Source organism: Paroedura picta, chromosome 7 (genome assembly GCF_049243985.1).
Source record: "Paroedura picta isolate Pp20150507F chromosome 7, Ppicta_v3.0, whole genome shotgun sequence".
NCBI classification, from domain to species: Eukaryota; Metazoa; Chordata; class Lepidosauria; order Squamata; family Gekkonidae; genus Paroedura; species Paroedura picta.
Window position 1 is genome coordinate 78,143,852 of NC_135375.1, and position 24,449 is coordinate 78,168,300.

The following is a 24,449-nucleotide window of genomic DNA, read 5'->3' on the forward strand; positions in this document are numbered from 1 at the left end:
TTTTTAAAGCTAATTAAAGAAATTGAGTTGCATGTTCAAAGGGGATTAGCTTAATGTAAAAAGACTATGTCAGACAAAGTGGTTTCTGGCTCCTGCTCACAAATGATAGGGCACAGAAAGGGGTATAAAACTACCCCAAACAAAAAATGAGTTCAAAAGTGTAATACGTGAAAAAATATGTCAACACTGAATTACCATAACATATCTTTCTGGTAATGGTAAGTAACTAAATATATGAAATATGTAAAAAAGCATCATCTCATAGAGCATACATCCCTAGACATACATATGCATTAAGCTGGTTTTTCTAGGGGATTTTCTAGTGTCTTAAATTCATGCTACTACTGTTACTTTTTTCTGCAGCAAAAGCATAAGGAAGGCTGAAAAGACAGTGGACTTGTACAAGGTTATTCCATGAGCTCCATAAGCCATGCAAGGATTTGAACCAGTCAGACATTTCTTGCTGTGCTGTTACTGTGCTCAGCTGACTGAATAGTACAACATATGGAAACTGAATATGTACAGCTTCCCTCTGCTCAGAGATACAGAATGAAGAGAGGTGATTTACCAGTTAACTTATCAGTTAAAGGTACATAGGCTTCTGTCCCATTGCCCCCCCCCCCCAAAAAAACAAAGCTTACTACCAAACTGATTCTTTTTGGCACTATTCACATAGACTCTCGGTGAAAAATGGAGCTGCTTGTATGCAGTGCAATCCAAGCATGGATGTGACTGTAAGAAGAAACAAGGAAGTGCTAATCACCACCTGGCAAGGAAGGAGGGAAATAATGAAAAGAAGAGGGCATTTGGTACTGCCCCCCCCCCACAGGGCTGCAGCTTTTATCCACCTAATGGAATCACCATGGGGAGCATAGCTGTGGTTTTACATGAATGATAGCAATAAAGTTCATGAGTGTTGCAGCCCCCTTTCTGCAATGCTGATTCAAATTGACAGGACTCTAGTCACTGACTTCAAACTACCTGAAAACATTTCTTCAATTCCATGAATTTTACCTATCATTTTCCGGTTGTGTTGGTTTCCAAGAACCAAGATTAACATGAAGATGGCTAAACTTAATATGTTGAGGTTGTCTGTGAAAACTGCAGTCTCAGTTCGGATTTGAGCTACACAAAAAGGAGACAGCAGGTCCCACTCTTCAATGTCCACATGCTCTTATTTCATTACTAGTAATCAAGCCCGCTGCGACTAATGCAGCGGGCGCTAGGGCAGGCAGCCCCCGGCCTGATGCGGCGAGAGGCGCTTTGCGCCTCTCGCCACATCAGGCCGCCGGGCAGGGAGCTGCCTTGGCTGGCGGCCTGACGCAGCGAGAGGCGCTTCCGCCTGTCGCCGCATCAGGGCGCCGGCAAGGAAGCAACTGCGAGCCGCACTCTGCGCTGCTCACAGTTGCTTCCTTGTTGGAAGAGCGGGAATCGGCCAGGCCAACCGGCAGGCGCTTTGCGCCTGCCGATTGGCCCGGCCGATGATCTGTCCGGAGGAAGGGGCCAATCAGGCCCCTTCTTCATCACGGACAAAGCCCGCCCTAACTCCAGCCCCAAAGCGCTTAGCGCTTTATTTAGTCCGCGGCGCCCACGCCGCGGGCATGTCAAGGATTAGCACATTCAAGATGATTAGAAAAAAACACCAGTTCCCATATTTTTGGGCCACACGTATCTGTCTGTCTTATAACCATGAAAGGAGATCTGTGATATTAGGTCACAGTGTTTTGGTGCTGAGTTATCAGTGATAGTTGGGACTATCCTAGTGTTTTTCACATTGACATGACACATCTAAAGAAGTTTGAAGTTCACTGCCACATACCAAAGAGGCTTTTTGCAGTTATAAAGAGTATTTCTTTTCATTGCATATAAACTGTTCTGTTTTACACCAATAAAGCCACCGTAAGTGTATCATGAGGTAGCTTTATAGGAATGTGATTATAGAAGTACTGTATAAAGATAATATTGCTTTGTTTTATAAAGTGCTTTATGCTAATTTAGCACAATTGCTTTTCCCTTTACTGTATATAACATCTGTGATATTGGTATAATTTGGCAGGAAATGAAAAAAAAATCTGATTCCACAATATAGTATAAAATGTACATTGGTTAGTACAGTTAAATTTATATTGCAATGAAATGCTACTTTCAGTCAGTTGTTCGAAATGATACCTAATAAAAAATCTTCTTCAGTTGCATTTATAGCATGTCAGCATTTTAGGAAACAGAAATCAGCATCAGTGTTTCTTTCAAAAACTCTTTGCATTCCTGCTTGTAAAACAGGAATACTATCACTTTGTCTTTCCCTCTATTGACAGAAGCCATTCTAGAATCATCCATGTCTCAGCTATCAAATAAAAAATGGGAAACAGTTCTAGGTAGCAGCAGGCCTGTTTGTTTCCCACATGGGATGAAAAATGTAGATCTCCCTCAACAATCTCCAAGTAGCCACTACAAGCCATGCATGTTGCTGCTGCAACATTATCAATATTATCAGCTCTTTCGTATCACAACTACCATGTAGACAAACCTCCATACAGAAGCATTTCCACCAGCTCCATAAGAGTAGCTGTATTATAAGATTGCTTCAAAATTAAACAGAAGTCCACCAACACTATACACAGTAACAAAATGTATTCCAGCATAAGATTTGTGTGAGTCAGAGGTCATTGGTTCTATGTGCTGTTAGTTCGGTATAGTTTTTAAGAAGTTTTTATTCTGTTTTTAATTGTGCACTATAATAAATAATTAACAAGTTTTACATTATTTTTATTGTTCAGCTCAACTTTTGAGTTCCTTCCCTCCTCAGAGGTCATTTCATCAAGTGCAAGAAGTGTACATCCATCAGCTGGATATATTTATACTTAAAGTTACAAGCAACATAAAGGCAGGAGTTGGGATATGTTACAAAGAGAGAACAGTTTGAAGCAACAATGAGGAAACCCAACTATTCCCACAAACCTTGGGGAGACATGTTGAACTTCTTGATGATTCCTAATTCAGCACTTTAACTTTGGACTATCTCTTTGCAATTCTTTTGTAAAGAACAGTAAGTCTTAGATCAGCAGCATCCAGACAGCCAGTGTGGTGTAGTGGTTAAGAGCAACAGCCTCTAATCTGGAGAACTGGATCTGATTCCCCATTCCTCCTCACAGGCAACCAGCTAGGTGATCTTGGGCCATTCACAGTTCTTTCGCAGTTCACGCAACCCCACCTACCTCACAGGGGAAGGGAAGGATAGACGATTGTAAGTTGCTTTGAGACTCTGTTGGGTAGTAAAAAGAGGGTATGAAATTCAGCTCTTCTCTTCTTCTGTGTCTTGAAAGCTTAAAATATTTCCCCACTAATCTTTAAAAACTGCACCTGGGTTGATTTTTCTTTGATGGACTAATCCATGGTTCACAAATCTAGAGGCAGATTTCTCTGCGGAAAGATGATTAATCTGCAACTGGGTGGGAAGATACTGTGATCTCTTTGGGAATGGTCCATCTTTGTACTATGGTCAATGGTATTAACATTTTTCTCCTGGCAGAGATTTGGCATGACCAAAGTCAGATTGTGCCCTGTCATGTTTAAGTGGGCCCTCAGAGGAACTACTGTTTAAAAGGTAACATGTATGGTTCTCCGGTTCAGAGTAACTTCTTAACTGCCTTCCAACAAAACCAGCTCTCTAGCATTTCCTTTTCAAATACATGCTTCATATTTTTGTTTAGCTTTTCACAAAAGAATCATGAGGTAAACTCAAACATTTTCTCACAATAAAGTGTACACTGGCTAAGAATCAAGGGATGGCAAAAGGAGTTAAATCTCAATGAAATTCTGAATGTAGACACTACTAAAGAATAAAATGGCTAACAGAAACAACCAAGGAAGTTAAAACAGGAGTTGAAAGGGATGCATAAGAAAGCTGGTGAGGCCCTTACACTGCAGCCAGTACTATTCCATCCTGTAAAAATCTATCTTCAAACTTGCAAGAAAAAAATGTGAAGAATGTTACCCAGCCAAGGAAGGGGATTTTTCTCATTAGCACTGCTTTGAGCTTTTCCTATGGAGGAAAGAGAAACAAGCACTGATAGAGGGAGGGTGGCTTGCCAGCACTGAGTGATTACTGCTTAAGTATTTAAATATTTTAAATTATTTAAAAAATCAAATTAAGACTTGAGAAGTTCACAAGAGCATTATTTTTTTTGCTCCCTTATCTTCAAACACCGGGCTTTTGCCATGGCACCAGAGTTAAAAAACAAACATCCAATGAAGAATGGCAATGCTCAAAGGAAAAATATGTGTTTGCTTTTAGTATGCTGACATGCAAATGAACGCTGAAGGCAGGGTACCACTTTCTCACTCTCAAAGAGAGCATTGATTCTATTCAGTTTCATTCCTAGCTACTGGGATTTTTCTCCTCTCTATCTTGCTTACTTTGCCGTTTCAAACTCCCAACATTAGCAACAAATTTATTTTAATGAAAAAGCATACAAAGCATCTATCAACAAGGCATCTCAGCGCAGGTAATAAAACATGCAGAACATTAACAGGAAAGTGCAGTGCTTTAAAAAAATTCAATCCACTAAAGACAAAAGCTTTCATTCCCACCCCCCTACCCCCAGCCCTTAGGATATAAGCAACAGAACTCCCTATCTGCAAAAGAAATTCTTTCCTAACTAATCCAAAATAAATATAAAAGAGAACAGAAAATAGCATAGAAATGTAAACTGTAATAGTGAAAACAGGAGCTCAGAACAAAACAATTCTGATATGGACAAAGTCATAGCTTCTAACATTACCTGTCCACAAAAAAGCCACAAAAGAGCTTTTAATGTTTGTACTTCTTGAAAAGGTGGTTAATGGCCAAAATATAAACTGCTGTTATGCCAAGTAGACCTTAAATGTACTTATTTCAGTGGACCAGATTTAACTACATATATGTCTAGTGATGAGCACTGACCAATATATATGTATATTTTGTGCTTTAAAACATGCCCTATTAGATATGACAACATGCAGACACACATTTATTTATTTACTTGTACATCACATAATCAATTGAAAAAGCCAGCAAGTTAGTATTTCATGCTTGCTAACACAGACTGTCCTACTTCTTACAACAAATAAGTTCCACTTAATTTCCAGAAAATGCCTGGTAAGATGACCCTCGTTGCAAATGGTGTGCTACCTCAGGAGTGTTTCACATGATACATGCAAGCAGAACTCAATAATAGGGCTCATTTTTCCTTCTGTAGTGAAAAAGCTAACCAACAGACAGTACTTTCCTCACAGTGTTGACACAAGTGTCTTCTCTAGAGTTCTATCTGTTGCACAAAGCTCACACAGTGAACTAGTGATTGCCGTGCAATACAAATAAAATGAAGCGTACGCAAAACCATTGTATGTTTGACATATCTGATGTTTGGTCACACTAAACTTCAGGCATGCACACATCCTCTAGAACTACAGACTTCTCCACAAAACAAAATCAAGTAAAAAGTGTGGCTGAAATACCTGCACTATTTTGTGATATGGTATGATTTAACAAATGTATAGCATAATTTATTTATTTATAGTATATAATGCATAAACTGGCCCTCTTAGTCTTGCCAACTCAGGGTAGTAAATAACAATTTCAGTCCTACAACATTTTGACAAAAACATTAAAACAGTAAAAATAGGCATCTCCATTCACTAAAAACTAGCAAGGGGACCTTTACAGAGGAAATAAATGGCAGTGGAGTGATGGGGAAAACTGGCAGGACATTTTTGCATTTCCACTCTCAAGTGGCCCAAGCATACTGATTCAGCCAAGGCACCATAGTTCATAGTTCAGAACCCAAGCCATGGTATGAGATCCCACAAGTTATGTTGGGTTGCTTGTTTCTTTCGTTTTGATGTGGAAAATGCAGTCTCCCGAGGGCCTAACTACATGTTATAATTTCCTGGGTACACCCCCAAGCTGGACTACAGCCCTATGCTTTCTAGAATTATGGGTCCTCAATTTGGTTCCGGACTATGGTGTGAAGAAGAAGAAGAAGAATAGGAAGAAGAAGAGTTGGTTCTTATATGCTGCTTTTCTCCAACCAAAGGAAGCTCAAAGTGGCTTCCAGTTGCCTTCCCTTCCCTCTCCCCACAACAGACACCGTGTGAGGTGGATGAGGCTGTGACAGCCCTGATATCACTGCTCAGTCAGAACATTTTTATCAGTGCCATGGCGAGCCCAAGGTCGCCCAGCTTACTGCATGCGGGAGAGCGCAGAATCAAACCCAGCATGCCAGATTAGAAATCCGCATTCCTAACCAATACACCAAACTGGCTCTCTAAGAGACTTATACCTTACTCTACACTATTTTCTTCACTTGAAACACCCAAAGGAAGTGGCTATTTGTCCCTTTGAAAGCTGTATATGGCTAAATGTCAGTTTCCTCATTGGACAAATAGCAACTCAGCTGGGCTGTTTCAGGGAAAACTTTGCAGAAGTAATGTTCCTTCTTCCTATGGGCCACAGTACCAGTCCAAATAAATCCCCACCCACATGTCAGTGATCCAAGTATTTGAGGAAAATATAACATACAGCTAGAAGGCCAGATCAGGAGAAATCAGTCATATTATTGGCCAATAGGGACTAATTCATTACTTTATGAATGGCAAGATTTACTGCTGTCATCATAAAGGATAAAAAGATGATGGGGAGTACTGATCTAAGTATTTCTAATTTGTGACTGCTCCTCTATAGGTCACTTGTCATTTGTAATTTGTTTCTGGACTGTATGGTCTTCCTTTTTATTATTAGACCAATTCTTTTTTATATATTTCACATTTTATTTTGTTGGACATTTCCATTTCCATTTGTATTGTTGCTATGGCTGCTTCTTCTTTTTGCTAATGCAATAAGGATTGATTAATTGACATCTAGCTAGACCATAAGTGAGAGCTATAGCTATGACTTTTTTAATTCTGACATTATGCCAAACCATGGTTAGAAAAAAGTATTATCTGAAAGCCAACTTCAAGCTATAGTTTCTGAATGTGGCTTGTTGGTCAAATGCAAACCATAGTTATTATGGTTTATCATGAATTAAAATTCCTTAAATTTGACATGTTAAAATGGAGCATGCCATGATGCAGGTCACCATTAGTATATTTCTCTTTTTATGTGAAACTAGGGACAAAGTCCGTTGCATTCAGGAATACAGGCCATCTAGTCCAACCCCCTGCTCAACGCAGGATCAGCCCAAAGCTCTATGGTTAGGAGTGCGGACTTCTAATCTGGCATGCCGGGTTCGATTCTGCGCTCCCCCACATGCAGCCAGCTGGGTGACCTTGGGCTTGCCACAGCGCTGATAAAACTGTTCTGACCAAGCAGTAATATCAGGGCTCTCTCAGCCTCACCCACCTCACAGGGTGTCTATTGTGGGGAGAGGAAAGGGAAGGCGACTGTAAGCTGCTTTGAGCCTCCTTCAGGTAGTGAAAAGCGGCATATAAGAACCAACTCTTCTTCTTCTTCTCCTGGGATAAATTCTCCAGAGCTCTGGGGGAAAGTTATTAAAAAGAATAACCCTTTAGTTCATACACTGAAGATTAAAATTAACAAGGAAAGTACTCACACCAGACAACACTTTGCTACTGGAAACACGGTAAATAGTCTTGTTTAGACTAAGTCTTGCTCTATTTTATGTGTACTGTAAGCTAATTATTGAGGAAAACAGCTTGGCAGAAATAAATACACAACTAGAAAGGTATCCTAACTTGAACAGGATGCTTAGGCTGTAATACTCATACCGGTATACTCATACTAGTACTAACACAAGTTATTAACTAGGATCAAAACTCATAGAGAAATCTGTGGCTGTATCTTTTCCTAAAATAACAAAATTTACTGAATTCAATTGAAATGTTGGAATATGACTTTCCTACTGAGCAATTTCTTTTTGCTGCTGAGCATCCATTTTGTCTGCTTAAGATGATGCAGAAAGTTATCAGATGAAAATGTTTACAAAGTCTTCTTATCATTTTCCTTGTCCTAGAGATCCTGATGTCCTACCTGATCTCTTGGCTGTGGAAGGGAAGCCTGAAGGTTCAGGATTTGATTGAACAAAGGACTTTGCAGTACTGATTTCAGTAAACTTAATTTTTCCTCATTTGCTGTATCACCTCGTTCCCGTAATTTCACTTGTAGACGCTCCACTGCCTGGAGGGCCCGGTGAGTATCTGTAAAAGCATGCATTTTACTTATTACCTTGTTTTCCTATAGATAGATACAGATAGAAGATTAATATGCTGCAAAACATGACCAGTTACTTGAACTCTCTCCATCATACTGTTTGAACAACATCAGATATACACTATATAAATATAAACAACTCCAAAAGACACAATTTATGCTTTGGTTCTTTAGCTTTCCATCACACATTATTCTGTACCAGTCTGGCCACTCTCAAGATTCTCTTCATATTTTTCCTACTTCATTGCTTTACTATCTACTTTAGATCTTGCTTTGTCCCAATAGGTTGACTTCACCATATTGTAGCCAGTCTTTGATTGCCTGCCTTAGACCATTTTCATAGCAGAGACTACGCTCAGTCATCAATCCTGCCTGAACCACTAAACACTGAATCTCAACTACTGCCTCCCTTGGCTTTTCAACACAGGGGCTACGTGGACCTGATGCTGCTAGGTCCATTTCTGATTTTGCAAAGGACAACAACCCATTACTTCTCTAAGGCAGTCCAGATTTTCTTGCTCTCCAAACTTGTTCTGATCCACCATTAATATAAATTGAACTATTCAACAGAGTAAGGTCCATATTGTTCCCACCCATTTTTTCTTTCAAATAAAACAGTGATAAAGTGAAGCCACAAGAAAACAGGACAGACGTGAATTATATCAGTAAAAATTAGTCCATATACAATTAAGCATAAGAAACACTGGTTTGGATCCCATTGAAAATCTCCAGACAGAAAGATTTCCATCATGGAATGTGACTTTGGTTTTTCCTCCTGTTGCAACCACAAATTCCTCCCAGAATGTTGCTTTCAGGAATTCCTCCACGAACAGCATGAGGGGGAGTTTATTTATTTATTTATTTTTATTTTTATATTTATATACTGCCGCTCTCAAATGTCTCACGGCGGTTTACAGAAATTCATAAGAACAATAAAATTCTATAAAAAACCGTTATAACGTAATGAAAACACAATATCACAATGGCAGATAATAAATATATAACCCACTCCCCTCCCCCTGTCCAGCAAAGGTCTATGACTATCTGGGAGTGAGGGACTTAGTTGGTTTCAGCTAGAGATCCACAGTTGACAGTGCCAGGAGTCGCCCTGGCCTCAACCATATGCCTGGCGGAAGAGCTCTGTCTTGCAGGCCCTGTGGAAAGCTGACAAATCCCGCAGGGCCCGTAGCTCTTCCGGGAGCTTGTTCCGCCAGGCTGGGGCCCTGGCCCTAGTCAAGGCCAGGCATATGTCCAAGGGGCCCGGGACCACCAGTAAATTTATACCCACAGAGCGAAGAGCCCTGCATACGCAGATAAGCGGTCCCACAGATAAGCCGGAGGTAAACTGCAGGAATGGGGAACTAGCAAAAATCATCCCTTCTGGACATGCAGGATCTAACTTTTCATTTAAATGACGTAGAAATCATAATTTCTTAATTGATAGCTATGTCTAAAGTTGTAAGTATAAGTAATCAAAACTTAAGACAATACTACATTCAATTCAATGTTGCTTTAATTTTTACAGTATTTTCAAATTAGCTGTACAAATGCAAATAAGTAATAGTACAATCTGGACCTCTGAATTGTATACTGATACATATCTCATGCATCTCTTTATTTTAACTCAAAAAATAAGGCAATGCAGTTCATCTCATCTCTTTAAAATGAAAAATCTAATTTTATTTATTACACTTTTAGTCCACCGCTTTGACTTTAAACAGGCAAATCTATATGTCAGTTTCAAGTCTTACCTATTGTTTCCAACATGGTTCCCACTTGCTCAATTTCCACTTCACCAAATGGCTGTCAGTCCAAGATATTTCTAGAATAAAATTAGGAGAGGGGGAGGATTTTAAGCATTAAACCCGAAAAACCGGAACTGAAAACCACTGATTACTCTCTCAAAGTCGCATTCAAATATGACAGTTCTAGCATAACCTTTCAGTTATAACCTTTCAGTTATACTTCATGCATTTCTTTACATAGAAAAATGTGAACCATACCAAACAAATTGACCACCTGATACCAAACACTTTTTCTGTTTTCATGGCACTGTAGTACTACATTTTGAGAGATCACTCGAGCACTCCACTGCAAGCTCTGTCCTAGCACAGAAAGAAGTAACACTGGCTTAGTTTTCCTTTCCTGTACATGACGCCCTGTGATATTGTAGTTTACCAATTTACCAAAACTGGTCAACCAAAATAGGGTGTGTGGCCATAACAGAGTGAGGACTGCAGTGGAGCCCTTTCTCAAAGAGCAGCTGGTGATAAATTCCTGGATTTAAGTATTTTGCAATTCTGTTTTCTATTCTATACCATTCCAGCTTAATTTATCAAAAAGAAAAAAATGTTGTGAAAGCTATCCTCTAACAATAGCTGTGTCCAAGGGGGTCCAAACAAAAGCTTATGTGTACTTTAACAGACATTGTAACTTTGAACTCTTACAGGATCTATTTTAGAAAAAAGGCAATCACACTTATACCCTCAGTTTACCAACCATGCAATGCCAAAGACAGAAAGTACATTAATTGACCCTACCTTTTAGCTACTATCACAGTGATTATGTTATCAAAGGTCTCCTGGAATCAACATTAATATCCAGACCAATATATTCATTAGTTTGGATATTATGTGAAGTAATCTTCTATGACAACAGAAGAGAGGAAGCTACAAGTTCCATATTGCCTGTTACACTGACTTCACAAAAGACCGCCTTCCTGCCTATACCCCCAAAAGAGTCTTACGCTCCACCACCTCCAACTGGCTGCGGATCCCTGGCCTCACAGAAGCACGTCGGACCTCAACAAGGGCCAGAGCCTTCTCGGTCCTGGCCCCTACCTAGTGGAATGGGCTCCCTGAGGAGATCAGAGCCCTGCCCGAACTTCCACTGTTCCGCAGGGCCTGCAAGAGGGAGCTCTTCCACCAGGCATTTGCTTGAGGCCGACCGATTTAGAACACCTGCTGGTCCCCCCAGATGCCTGCCCATGACTCTCCCAAAGTTACTGTTAATTGTATATTATAAATGTGGTTTTGTAATCTTTTGATGCTTTATTGAAAGTTTTTTTGATGTTATAGTCTGTATAATGTTCCATGGAAGTTATAATACCACCCAGAGCTGCAAAGAAATGGGCAGTATAGAAATCTAAATAAATAAATAAATAAATAAAATGGTACATATACTGTTTGCAGAGAGGTGAGTCATGCTGTCTCTTATTAATAGGCAAATCTCTCATCCACAGGCATACGAATCCCACCTGCCCCCCCCCCACCACCACACACACTTCTCTTTCTCTTACATTAGCAAAAACTGGGCACAAAAAATTATTATGAGAGGATGCTGATGTAGGAATGTAATTGAAGTCTCCTACATATCCCTTGGGAACTCACATGACCAGTGATGGACTGACGCCAAACTTATATGATCCCAGCATACACAATTTGAGTGTGCCACTGAATAACACACCACTTTCATTTTAAAAGGAATTTTCTAGCTATTTATCTCCAGAGATAATCTTGAAAAATTCAAATACCATCTGTTGAGATCCCAAAACCCAGACAACACAGTACTTGGCTCCTAAAGGTTACAGATGGAACTTTCAGGCATTGCATAAATCCTCTTCCAGCCCCATTTCCAGCAGACGCAGGATTACCAAATATATGCAAAATAGCTAAACTTGGGTCACAAAATCTAAGAGCAGAGGGAATTGGCGCAAAGTATACACAGCTCTGAAAAAGACAACACCACCCACAGTGATGAGTCTAGGACTAAACCAAACACAGTGTGAGGCTAAATTAATGAGATGTCATGAAAGAGTTTTGAGAGGCCAGAGGGAATGATAGAGGCCTGATTTGGCCACAAGCCTAGAGGCTCCCTGTCCCTGTATTAGGAGGATTTTTGAAGAAGGTTATATCCTGTTATATTTATTTATTACATGTGTTTGTATATTAAACAAAGCAATGAGTTGACTGTGCCCGATTTTAACTTTCTGTGATTTGTGGAAGTAGCTTATCAATTCTGATACGTACTTTTCACAAAAAAACAGAAAACTGTAGATTTCAGAACTATACATTTTAGTACCAATATTACCTTCACTGGCTGCCAGGCAGCTTTGAAATCCAATTCAGTGTGCTATCTCCAACCAACTGGACTCGGAGAAAATATTGTACAGCGTATCTGACTGTTACAAAAGTTGCAAAAATATCTGAAAAGTGTGCTAAAGTAATTCTCATCATGCAGCAATGAATCGTGTTAAAAAGTGCCATCAAGTCACAGGCCCCATGGAGTTTTCTAGGCAAGAGATGTTCAGAAGTGGTTTGCCATTGCCTGGCTCCATATAGTGACCCTGAATTTCCTTGGAAGTCTCCCGTCCAGACACGAGCCAAAGTCAGCCTTGCTTAGCTTGCTGAGATTGGGCTAGCCTGGGCCATCCAAGCCAGGACAATAATCATTATCGGTACTAATTATAAAATATTATTATTTGCCCAAACAACAATATATCACAATTTACAGTTGAATTTCTCAGTGATGAGAAGTTGTTTTACAAAACAAATGAAAATGGAACTTTTCACAAGCACTGGCATCAAACTGGCCTGTCGAAGCTGAAATTATCACAATCAGGTGTAAATTTAAGTAAAAGGAAATACAGTTGTGTTATTTTGTGACAGTATGCTTTATAAGAATTATTACTCTTTATGTTAACCAATTTTATTTACGAATGGTAGGACTAGAATAATGACTAACTGAACTGTCAGAAACTACCAACACTACTGTCAAAATCGAAGCATGAGAAAATATTCTGTGAAGTCAAAACTGTATACAGTGTATATTCCAAGCTCTCTAACCAGGGACTATAGTGTGTACACACATGTGCGCACACTCTGACCTACAGTTTAATCATATCTGTGAAATAATTTTTCTCTTTCAGCATAGGTAGTTGTGCAAAATTTGTAACTCTTTAAATATGAGGTTTCCACATACACATCAACAAATCTCCTGAATATGGCTAGTATGTATTTATATCTACAAAGCATTATTTACAACTATCAATAATCAACTATAACACTTCAGAATTCATTTTAATAGCTTCCAGGAAGCCAACTTAGATTTCTATCAATACCATAATTCTCTCTTACAGTTCTTATACTTTCAACAGTAGATCATTAGTTGACAGTATCTTCAAGAATGTTTTACCAATCAAATGGCCATCATATAAATATTTTAAACATATTAATAAAAATTCAAGTAAAGTTATACAGCACACTGCTGATAAAAACTCTCAGATCAGACACAAATAATAAAACATCAAAAGAACGGACATTAAAAATATTTAATCAGCTGATTTACATAATACAACTGATTTAATTAACACTGCTACAAACCCACAAATTCTTGGACTTTATTCTTGCAAGACTGGATTGGGCAAACCCCTTATAACTGCATTTAATGTAATGACAAATTATGGACTGTGTATGCTATATATTAATATAAAATTCAGACTATAATAGAAAAAAATCAGTGGTACCTTGTATATGGATGCTAAAGATATTGAGAACTAAATGAAAAATAAACTACTATTATTTTTTCCCAGAAATGGAATTTCTGCAGGTTTGTATTTTAACTGAATTTTTAACACATCTTGTTCTATTATCTGGGGATTATGTATGATATATTTTATATGTTTTATTGTATGTTTTTATTGGGATTTTATATGTCTGTAACTTGCCTCGGGCCTCTGGGGAGATGCAAGGAATAAATCTAATAAATAAATAAACTCATGTCAGGAAAACGTTTTATGATTCACTGTGGGAAAATGTGTCAAAATGTGTCAATGCTTACAATGCAAGGATTGGGGAGAACACTGATCACTGATCACATATTGCTATGTTGAAACTGAAGAAGAAACAGGAATAACCAAAGCAAAACACATTTCTGTATTAGTAAGTCATTGTTTCATTTCAGCCTTTCATGAAATTAGGTAGATACATGTCTGGCATGATTCCCATGTATTAAAACTTTTTAAATGATGGGCATTAGAAAACCCCAGATTCATTCCCCACCCCCTTGTTCCCCAATCTTCTAGACTCACAGAAACTAATCACTTTTGCAGCAATTCACAATTTGGCAAGTTGTTTAAATCGCAAACTATGGTTTACGCTCCTCCTGCAAAATCAGGGTCCAAACCACATTATAGCCTTGGTTTAGAGAGTTAAAAGGATAAAACAAAGTGGTGATTTTGGCATAATAATAAAAGTATATAGTTTACCATGAAATTGTAAGTTATGGTTTGGTGAATCTTGTATAAAGGAAGGAGGGAAGGAAAAGCAATATTCTTCTGGGAGTGGTCTACTGGGAGTGTCCCACAACCTCTCTGATTGAGATGCCACAGGAATCTTTGTTGATTTAGCTACATTACAGCTACTTCTCTAAAACTAGTGATCTATCAATGCAGGGTTTTTAAAAAAAACTACCATAGATTAAGAATTACAATAATTACGACATAATAATCAGTTTCTTGCACAATACTTTCACAGGATTTACAAAACTAGTTGAGGAAAGAATTTACCCTTTATTTGCAACCTTATAAATTATTCTGAACCCATCAAGAAGATGACTAAATGGGTCAACTTGCTAGCAATACCTTATTTCTATGGAATGTTTAACATCCAATGACATCATCCTCACAGAACAGCGATGAAATTTGCTAATGGGAATTTTTACAAAAGAGAAGACATTGATGCTTATGATATACTGTGCACTCCACTTAAATTCAACAGTCACAAATCCAACCCAAAGTTGCTCTGAAATCAGAGAGCTGATGTGCACTTATTTCTGTGCTGAACTGAAGTCTATACTATAGATATGCAATTATCTATAAAAATTGAAATACTTGACAAAGATAAATAAGCAAATATTTTTGTACCATGTCCAATGAGGGGGATTGGACATGTGTAATCTACACATATGTGTAATCTACACATATTCATTACATAGGTTATATATATATATATATAGCAATAATCAGATTTGTAAACAAGGATTGCTGTAGAGAAAATTAAGACTGCAGATTAGGATCTTTTAACACAATTTAGTTACCTAGAAAGTTCAGCCTACTTCAAGTATGATACAAATTTATTTCCCATCTTTTCAATTACACTTTCAAACAAGAGTTGATCTATTGAGCCTTGTCAATATGAGATCCGTGTATTTGCTTTTCTGAATTGATAATCATAGCATACATGTACAGGATCACACATATATGACATTAATCACCTACTTCTTTCATAACCAAATTCACGGTACTCTTTACCTATCAAATCTTAACTATCCTGATAAACGTGTATTCAAAGGGGGGGGGGGAGGAAGAGAAATCAGTCTTTCTGCTACTGGTTAACTAAGAACTATAAAGCAGAAGAAACTAGAAGTAAAACTTATGAAGTGTATCTCTGACTCCAAAGGAGTGCTGGTACCACCCTCACTCCTACCCAAAGCGGGAGAGGGGGGGGGAAGCCCCAGGGCTTTGCTTTTAAACATGGTATTCCTGGCTCCCTCTCCTTCTCTGCAGTTGCCACAAGTTGAATACGAGAGTGATAAGCCAGCCGGGCTCCTGAGCCTATGGAGGATGCTCCTATTCAGCTGCCTCCCGGCCTTCTCCCCACTCCGCCGCGCACGCAGCGCGCTCTCTTGCCCACCCCTGCCTTCTTCCTCTCCGGACCTGCCCTGTCTTTTCGAGTGGCTGGACTCGCCAGGAAAGCGCAAGATGCTGCTCTCCTCCCCAGCCTGGCCCACAAATCTCGTCGCAAAGAAAGTTGCGTGTCGCACCAGGGAGGGGAGGGGGCGGGAGGGGGGTTCAGCCTGAGCGAGAGCGGCGCGGCGGCCGCGGATGGGGGGGGGGGGAGGGAGGCGAGCTGGCGCGGTAAGCCGACGAGCAGCAGCCGCCGCCGCCGGAGGAAGGACTCCTCGCCCCCCAAAGAGAAGCGCCACGCACCCCCGCATCCGGGCAGCCAGTGGGAAGAGAGCTTTTGTTGCCATCGCGCCCCCTCCTACCCGAGGCCGGCGCTGGAGCAGAACCGACCAGCATCCCGTCTGCTCCCCCCCGCAGCAGCCAAGTGAGTAGCCGGAGGAAACCCCTCCCCGCCCCTGCCCGCCCCCAGCAGGCATGTCCCGCCGCTGGAACTTTGCCACTCCGGCCGGCTCAAGAAGCAACAGGCGGCCTAAGCCGGGCGGCTCCAGCCGGACACAACTCACCCTCCCCCCGCCCCCGGCAAGGCCTGGCGAAGCCATTGGCGGGCCCCCTCCCTGCACCCCGCAGAAGACGGGGGCGAGCAATCCCCCCCCCGCACCATCCCCCCCCCACACGCACATACACACACCACCACCACCCCGCTAAACAGAAAGGAGCACATCCAGACGTGGTGGAAACCTCGGGGTTATTATTATTATTATTATTATATACCTTCACCTCGTTAAAGGGGGGAGGGGGTGGTAAAGGAGCGCGCGCGCGCCACCCCTTGCGCCCTCCCCAGGGAGGAAAGCGGGTTGCAAAGCGCCTCGCAGGAGCTGGAACAAAAGGCAGCGGGGGGAGCCTGAACGCGACTCCCGGGAGGAGCCTCTGCGCTGCCGCTTCTCTCTCTGCATTCCGAGCAGCCCCTCCGCCGCCGTCGCCGCCGCCTCCTGCTCTCTCCCCTACCGTCTGCCCCCCGCCCCGACTCGCAGCCCTGCTGCGTGAAGCTTACCGGGTTGGGCCGCTTCTCCAAGGCTGGACCCCCCTCCCCTCCAAGTTCAGCTCCCCCCAGCGTATCTCCTGGGGAAACACTGTCTGCCCCCCCTTTTTTTCCTCTCCTCCCTTTCTCTGAAGTAACAGCCCCTACAGAAGAGCTGAAGGATAAACACACGCAGGCGACCATGAAACTTAATCCTGCCCGGCCATCAGGCGGCTGGACGCTGAGGCTCCCTCCCCCTCCCCCCTTTCCAGTTGCCAGACGTCCCTGTGAGCCAAGCCCAGCCGCGGGAGAGAGAAGTGCTAGCTAAGGAGGAACCATGACAACAGCAGCAGCAGCAGCAGCGGGAGAACGGCAACAGGAGGGGCCCTACAAATTGCTGGCTGTTTGGGCTGGAGACAAGACAGACCTTGGGAAGCTGGCCCACTTGCTTTTCTTTCTGCTCTGAAAGAAAAGGAGATAGGAAGGATTCAGCTCTGCGGTTTAGGCCGACTCCTCATTCGGTATCAACTTTGCGGTTGTGAGGGCTCTTCACTCAAGTTACCAAGCAGTGGGATCTCATGCCATTGGGCAAAGTGACAGCCACAGGGATAGACAGCTCTGAAAGGAGATTTAGACAGTTTCATGGAAGCTAATCCAAGGCCACTAGCCATAGACACTGAAGGGGACCTGTGAAAGCCAGTGCTAGGAGGCAACATAAGAGGAAGGTTTTGGCCTCCACGCCCTGTCAATTGGCCCTCCAGGTCATCTGGCTGGCCCCCGAATGAAAATGAATGCTAGGATAAATGGATCACTGCTCTGAAACAACAGGACATCTTCTAATGAGGAATAATATTAAATCATACTTAGAAGTGCCTGTTCTCGGGCAAAAGTTTGGTACAACTACAAAGTGAGCATTTAAAACCTGTTAGGCTTTAGTTAAAACCTGTTTGTGATAGGCCTCCGCAGTGGGCATAAAACATGGCTTTTAAGGTAGTTGGGATTGGTATGATGGTCCCTTTTGCTCCTTAATTGCATATTTCTTTTGTCCCTTGAAGGGAAAGAGACATTCTACTGAGAATCTGAAGTGAGATCCCCCCCGAAGAAGCTTAACATGAAACATTTCAGAATTTAAGATTCTTTCCCTATAAGTGCTTCCCCCTCCCCTTATTCTGTGGAGAAAATTGCCTAGCTACTGAGGGCGTTTTCAAAGTATCAAGAATACCCTCACATCAGGAACACAGAGGATACTAGTATCATTTCTGTTTATTCAATTTATATTTTCAGTTATAATAGCCCTCTGTGGGAGGTTTACAATAATTCGATAACAATAAACATTAAAAACAGGTTGATAACATTTTTTAACTTTTTGAAAATTATCTTATGCAGTGTAGCTGCTGAACTTGCTGATCAGTCAGTTGCTCCCTTCCCAGTCCAGGGTGGGAGAAAATTACAGAGGAGATCCCTATTAGTGGCATTCTATTAGCTCATTGGCCTCAACCAAATGTCTGGCAGAAGAGCTCTGTCTTGCAAACCCTTTGGAACTGTGACATTTTTTAAAGGGCTTGTTCCAAGAGCTTGTTCCACCAGGTTGAGGCCAGGACCAAAAAGGCCCTGTCCTGTTTGAGACCAAGCATCCATCTCTCAGGCTAGGGATCACCAGCCTATTCCTGTTGGCAAGTTTTCAAGGACAAATCAGGGCACAGATGTCAGAGAGGGATGTGCTGCTTTACAAAAAGGTGTTTTTGCATTTGCTGTTCATTTTTTTAAAAGGGGGGGCAAGGCTCTAAAATGTTTTTATTTTAATAAAATATTTAGTCACAGAATTGTATGGGTTTGTTATTTATTAATACTGATGATTATTTCAGAGGCATCCTCCAATAGGTCTTTATAGATCTATGTAACCATATTCCACACATCATTACATTCACATGGTTTTGACAGTATACATTAAGTGCTGGGATCCCACATGTCCAGGGATGGTTTTTTCAGCAGAGTGCATACCACTGCTTCCTTGAGTCCCTCAGGGAACTCTCCAGATGTCAAGGAGCAGTTAATAATCTCCCTCAAGGGGCCTCCTATCCATTGGTCGCCCCAATCAGGAGGCAGCTCTCAGCCAGGAAAGGCTAATAAGGGATTACAGGTCTCCAAGTCCAACTTCCTGCCAGTTTCAGAAGTTTGCTGGGTGGGAGAAGAGATGTCCTCAGAGCATGCCCTGCTACCAGTAAGTTGCCCTAGCCTCCTGGCCTCTCAGTTTGGAGGACATGGGGGGGGGAGTTAGCCACCTCCTGGTGCAGCCTCTGCATGCTTTTTGGAGGGGGGGGGGGCTGTGGAACCCCCTACCGGCCTTCGGGGACCCAGGACCACCAGAAAAGGCCTCTGCCCTGGGAATGAGAGCCATTCAGTTCCAATTGCACTCTGCTAATGAGGGCCCATCAGTTCAAATCACGCTCTGCCAGTGAGGGCCCATCAGGTCAAATGTCATGCAGACAGCCAGGAAAAGCTGTAAAAGTTTACTCATGAATAAGTCATGGGCCTCAGCCAGGAAAACCTAATAAGGGGTCTTCACCTCCAACTTACTGCCAGTGTCAGTGGTTTGCTGGGTGGAAGAGGAGTAGCCCTGCTGCCAGTAATTTGCCCTGGCCTCTTTCAACTTGGAGGACATGGGGGCAGGAGTGAGCCACCTCCTGATGCAGCCTCTGTGCCTCATCTGGATGGGGGGAGGGGGTCTGGGAGGCCCAGAAATGCCCCCCTGCCAGCCCTCAGGTAGCCAGGACAGCCAAGAAAAGCCTCTGCCTGGGTATATTTACTCATGAGTAAGTTATGTGAAGTTTGCCATTTGCAATCCAAAAAAGGAGGAATGCTTTGGGAGTAGCCATCACAGGCAATTGCAGCCAGGACATGTGGGTGGGACTGTGACTATATAGACTTTCCCTTTCAGTATGGATACCACCTTGGTCTTGCTGCAGTCTTTCCAAGACCATCACAACAAAGCAAATTTGAGACCAATGGTATGGAAGATGGGGAAAGTGTAGACAGGGCAGAGAAACACTATGAGGCCATGGGAGCGATACTTTTTCCCAGTAGCACTTTCCCAGTAAAAGAAGAGTTGGTTTTTATGCCCTGCTTTTCACTGCCCAAAGGAGTCACAAAGTGGCTTAGAATCATAGAATAATATTGAAAGGGTCCTCATGGGTCATCTAGTCCAACCCCCTGCACTATGCAGGACACTCACAACCCTATCGCTCATCCATTGTAACCTGCCACCCCCTTAAGCCTTCACAGAATTATCCTCTCTGTCCAGCCTCTGTTTAAAAATTTGCAAAGATGGAGAACTCATCACCTCCCGAGGAAGCCTGTTCCACTGAGAAATAGCTCTGACAGGATCTTCTTCTGGATGTTGAGACGGAATTTCTTTTGAATTAAATTAATACTTAATTTAATTATAATACTCTTTCCTTCCTCTCCCCATAACAGACACCCTGTGAGGTAGGTGAGGCTGCAAAAGCTCTGAGAGAAACTGCTCTGTGAGAACTGTTTCTAACAGGACTATTACTTGCCCAAGGTCACCCAGCATGTGGAGGAACAGGGAATCAAATCAGCTCAAACATTAGAATTTTTTCCTCTTTACCACTATACCAAGTTGTACAAATTGCCATTGCCTTAAAGAGATGTAGCTAGAGCACAGGCAGAAGAAGCTGTTGCAGGAGGATAGTTTACATCTTTTTTTGACTTGCTCATTGATTGTTATGGAATTGTTTTCCTTTAAAATATGAACCTTCTAGCCAATGGCTTCTCAGAGTAATCCAAAAAGGGAGACACTCAGGTATTTCCTACATGGAAAGGTGATTGTGTGGTCAAGGTTTGCAATTTCAGAAGGGAGGAAAAGTGGTTTTTAAAAACAGATCAAACCTTTATGTTTATAAAAGGACAAAAGCACTCCTTTAAGATATCAGAAATGAAAAAAATAAACGATTCATCAGCAGTGATTTTAAAAGTTTACTTGATATGAACAAGTCCTGCACTAGACACTAAAATAGATAGTACTGGGCTATGGTAGATGGTCTGCCTCATTATAAGGCAGATTTGCCATTTTCAGGTAACAGCAGTGCTAATGTTTAGGATGCATCCATCCCATAACATTCAACTCATTAAGCAGACCCAGTTCTTCTAGATGTGTAGTTTGTTATAGGGACGACAAGGTAAGTTCATTCTGGCTCATCCAGGACACAATGGAGTTCAGTTTCACTCAAACGGCACGCGCACTGTGAAAGCATCCTTAAATATCTCAGATCACTTGCATGACAAAATTAGAAGCCTATATTTAGTGGCAGCCTTCTCAGTTTCCACATAAGAACTCAGCTTCAAAGTCACAAGGAAGAAAGTTGGCTGTTTTGGTGGTATCCTCTTCACTGCTGCGATAAGTTAAAATTCAGAACTTTGCTTTTTGGGATCCATTCCATTTTTTTGGATTATTGTACTGGCAACTATAGCACATTAGTTTCACTTACTGGAGCAGTTATTTTGGCATGAGCATTGCATAGATTTGCATTTTAAGAGTTTTTTTTAGGAGCACAGCTTCCCCTGGATACATAACTCCATAACTCTTAATTTTCTGCTGGAGGTTACACATATGCCTGGGGTTAAAAAAAGAAGAAGCCCTTAAGGTAAAGCAAAAGAAACATATTAAAGAGATGCTAATTATTTATAATTGCAAAACAAAATAATTAGAAATTTTAGGAAAATAAAGGAGAATTTCTTTATCCCAAACATGATTGTTTAAAACCACAGGCCTTGCCCTTGGCTATTGTAGAGCATCCAAATAAGTGACAAAGCCCATTAACATGATCATAGATCATTCAGACACAAAATACCTAAAAGGAATGTCTGGTTTGGTCAGATTAAGGCTACTTTAAAAACAGCCCTGCTTTTCCCAAGGTGACCATAGATTTGTCATGCTCCAGTTGCAGACTGCTCTATTCAAAATGTTTCTCCAGAAAGAGCTCAAGGGTCATAGTCCAGGTGAAACATGTGACATGATGGGACTCATTGGTGCAATAGTCATTCCTGGGCTTATAGATGCATTCCTTCCCCACACACAGCCTTCCAGTTACAATTGAGAAGCAGATGGTGCTTGGATGAGGAAGCAGGCAGCTAATAGAGGACATTACATGACCAAGGGGATTTACAATGGCCTGAATTCTGAGATACAGAGTTGCAAAGGCAGGGAGCTGGTGAGGGTGAAAATTCAATACTGACACAGATAGAAGGTAGACTACAATCTTTAAACAGCCCCGTGGCGCAGAGCGCCACGGACTGTATAAAGGAGTAAGGGCACTGTGGGAGGAGTTAGGGCGGGCCCTGTCCGGGATAAAAACTCGGAGGGGCCAATCAGGAGCCGCAAGGCAGCTCCTGATTGGCCCCTCCAAGTGTCCATCCCGGCCCAAGCAGGCAATGGGGAGCCGTGCAAAGCACGGCTTCCCATTCCCTGCTTCACCCGCGCAGACAGCCACGGGTGAGTGGTGGCCCGCGCCTCCTTCTCCTGCCCTCACAGTTGCTCCTTGGCCGGCAGCCTGACGCCTCGGGACGCGCTTCGCGCCTCCCAAGGCGTCAGGCCGCTGGCAAGGGAGCACCCGCCAGCCGCGCGGCGGGTGCTCCCTGCCCGGCGGCCTGACGCAGCTGCCGGGGACTCCCGTCCATTCTGACCTCTGAAAATGGCCGCCGCCGCCAGCCAGCCGCCGCCGAAAATGGCCACCACCAGCCAGCCGCCGCCGCCTGCCAGCCAGCCGCTGCCGAAAATGGCCGCCACCGCAGCCTGACAGCCAGCCGCCGCCGCTGCCAGCGAGCCAGCCGCCGCCAAAAATCGGCAACCGCCCAAAATGGCCGCCGCCACCGCCAGCAAGCCGCCGACGCCAGCCGAGCCGCTACCACCGTGACTGCCCCGCTGCCGTCCGTCAATACAGGTAGGCCGCTTCCCCGCAGCCCCGGCCCCACTGAACCCTTATGCCGTCCGGAGGGGGGAGGAGGATAAAGACTTCTGCGGCCCCACAGCTGCGGAAGCCTTTGGGAGTCGGGGGCAGGAGGCCGCGCCCATCTAGCGCCCATTTTATTTGAGATTAAAATGGGCTTTAGATCTAGTTTAGACTATAAAATCTGAGTGTGTTTAATTGCAAGTGTCCCCACCCTATTATGGGGGTACTTAAGTGGGAGGCTCAGTATATAAGCATATAAGAAACACGATAACCTACAGCTCTGGTATGGGTAAAACAACAAGATGTTTCCTGCCTTCCGATTCTTTTTAAGAATCCCAACACAATGAACAGGAACCCTGGGATTGATGTAGCCATCCCTGAAATGGAGTTGCTGTTCTTACAATTTCTCCAGCTTAGTCGCCACCCTCATCTCCTCTCCTTTGGGATTCTCTAGCCAAAGCTGTTGAACTCATTTGTAACAAGGGCTGGATCTGACATAAATATCACTTGGCTAGGCTGGGCCATGTGTGCCATAAAATGTACTGCCAGGTATCAGAGGTATAAACTTTATAAAGAACAGTAGCTGATAAATTCCAACTCTCTAGTCCTTGGGGAAATACACAATGTAACTGGATATTTCAAGGTCTCCCCACCACCGTCAATGAATGGGTCTAGGAACTAGCCCCCTGCCCATGGAAGCACGGGGATGGCAGCCCAGGCAGCCCAAGGCTGCATGCACAGCGGGACACAGGCCAAGCACAACCCAATAAGCCAGAGATGCCCATGCAGCAGTCACCACTTCTGGCTAAGACTGTCATGCAATCTATGGGGTAGGGGGGGTATGCTGGAGGTTCAAGCCACATGGCAGCACTTGCCTCAGGCCAAAGGCTGTACAATTTTCCAGTGGGAGGTGGGCACAGCACACACAATGCTGCATGTGTGGAGGAGTTCCCAGGCTGCCCAGCAACCAGCATAACCAGAGGTCCTGAAGGGGGACTGAGGTCCGGCCACTGAGTAATGTGCCTGGTGGCAGGATTAGGCCTCCAATGTGCAGAAGAAAGTGCTGAAGAATGTCCCCCATGGGCTGAAGTACAGCCACTGCATGGGGGAGGGATATAAATACAACAGCAGTGCTGGCTACCAGCAGACCCCGGCAGCGGATCATTTATACACACCCCTTGTACAAATGCCAATTCTGCAGGCAGCAGGAACAACATCCCTGGAGTGCAGGCCAAGTAAACAGCCCTGAGACCTTGCTTTGGAATCCCAAGCTGGTGTGAATGTGGCTATGGCTGCCCCTGATTTACCAATCCCAGAACAGCAGTTGTTTCAGAGACTCAAACTTCCTTCCATCCCAAGCCCTGAAATTAATTTTTCTTTAAACCAGCATTTCTGTGTTGCTGTGCGGTAATGCCACAACATAAGAGTATTTTTTAAATGAACACTTCAGCATTGCTATAGAGAAACATCAAAAGAATAAAGCATTTCCCCCTCTTTTGGGGGGATTCTTGGTGTTTGGGTCTCTTTGTAAGATGCTGGACATGGTAACTGGACCCCAATGAGTGATTT

The 24,449-nt window shown here is 42.8% G+C and overlaps 1 protein-coding gene across 25 annotated transcripts in view; it reads right to left on the minus strand.

Moving 5' to 3' along the window:
• The window catches only part of MPDZ (multiple PDZ domain crumbs cell polarity complex component), a 218,037-nt gene that overhangs the window by 96,471 nt on the left and 97,117 nt on the right, over nt 1-24,449 (minus strand). For 20 of the 25 annotated variants that reach the window (XM_077345047.1, XM_077345059.1, XM_077345058.1 and 17 more), the window contains exons 1-3: nt 16,665-16,882; nt 9,961-10,031; nt 8,030-8,196 (exon numbers count right to left, since the gene is read on the minus strand). In XM_077345047.1, the coding sequence (XP_077201162.1) occupies nt 8,030-8,196; nt 9,961-9,976 (183 nt within the window). In that variant the 5' untranslated portion in view covers nt 9,977-10,031; nt 16,665-16,882. Of the gene's footprint in view, nt 1-8,029; nt 8,197-9,960; nt 10,032-16,196; nt 16,350-16,664; nt 16,883-16,944; nt 17,015-24,449 lie in introns of those variants that run through there. The other 5 variants (XM_077345035.1, XM_077345036.1, XM_077345034.1 and 2 more) reach the window with 5 other exon arrangements.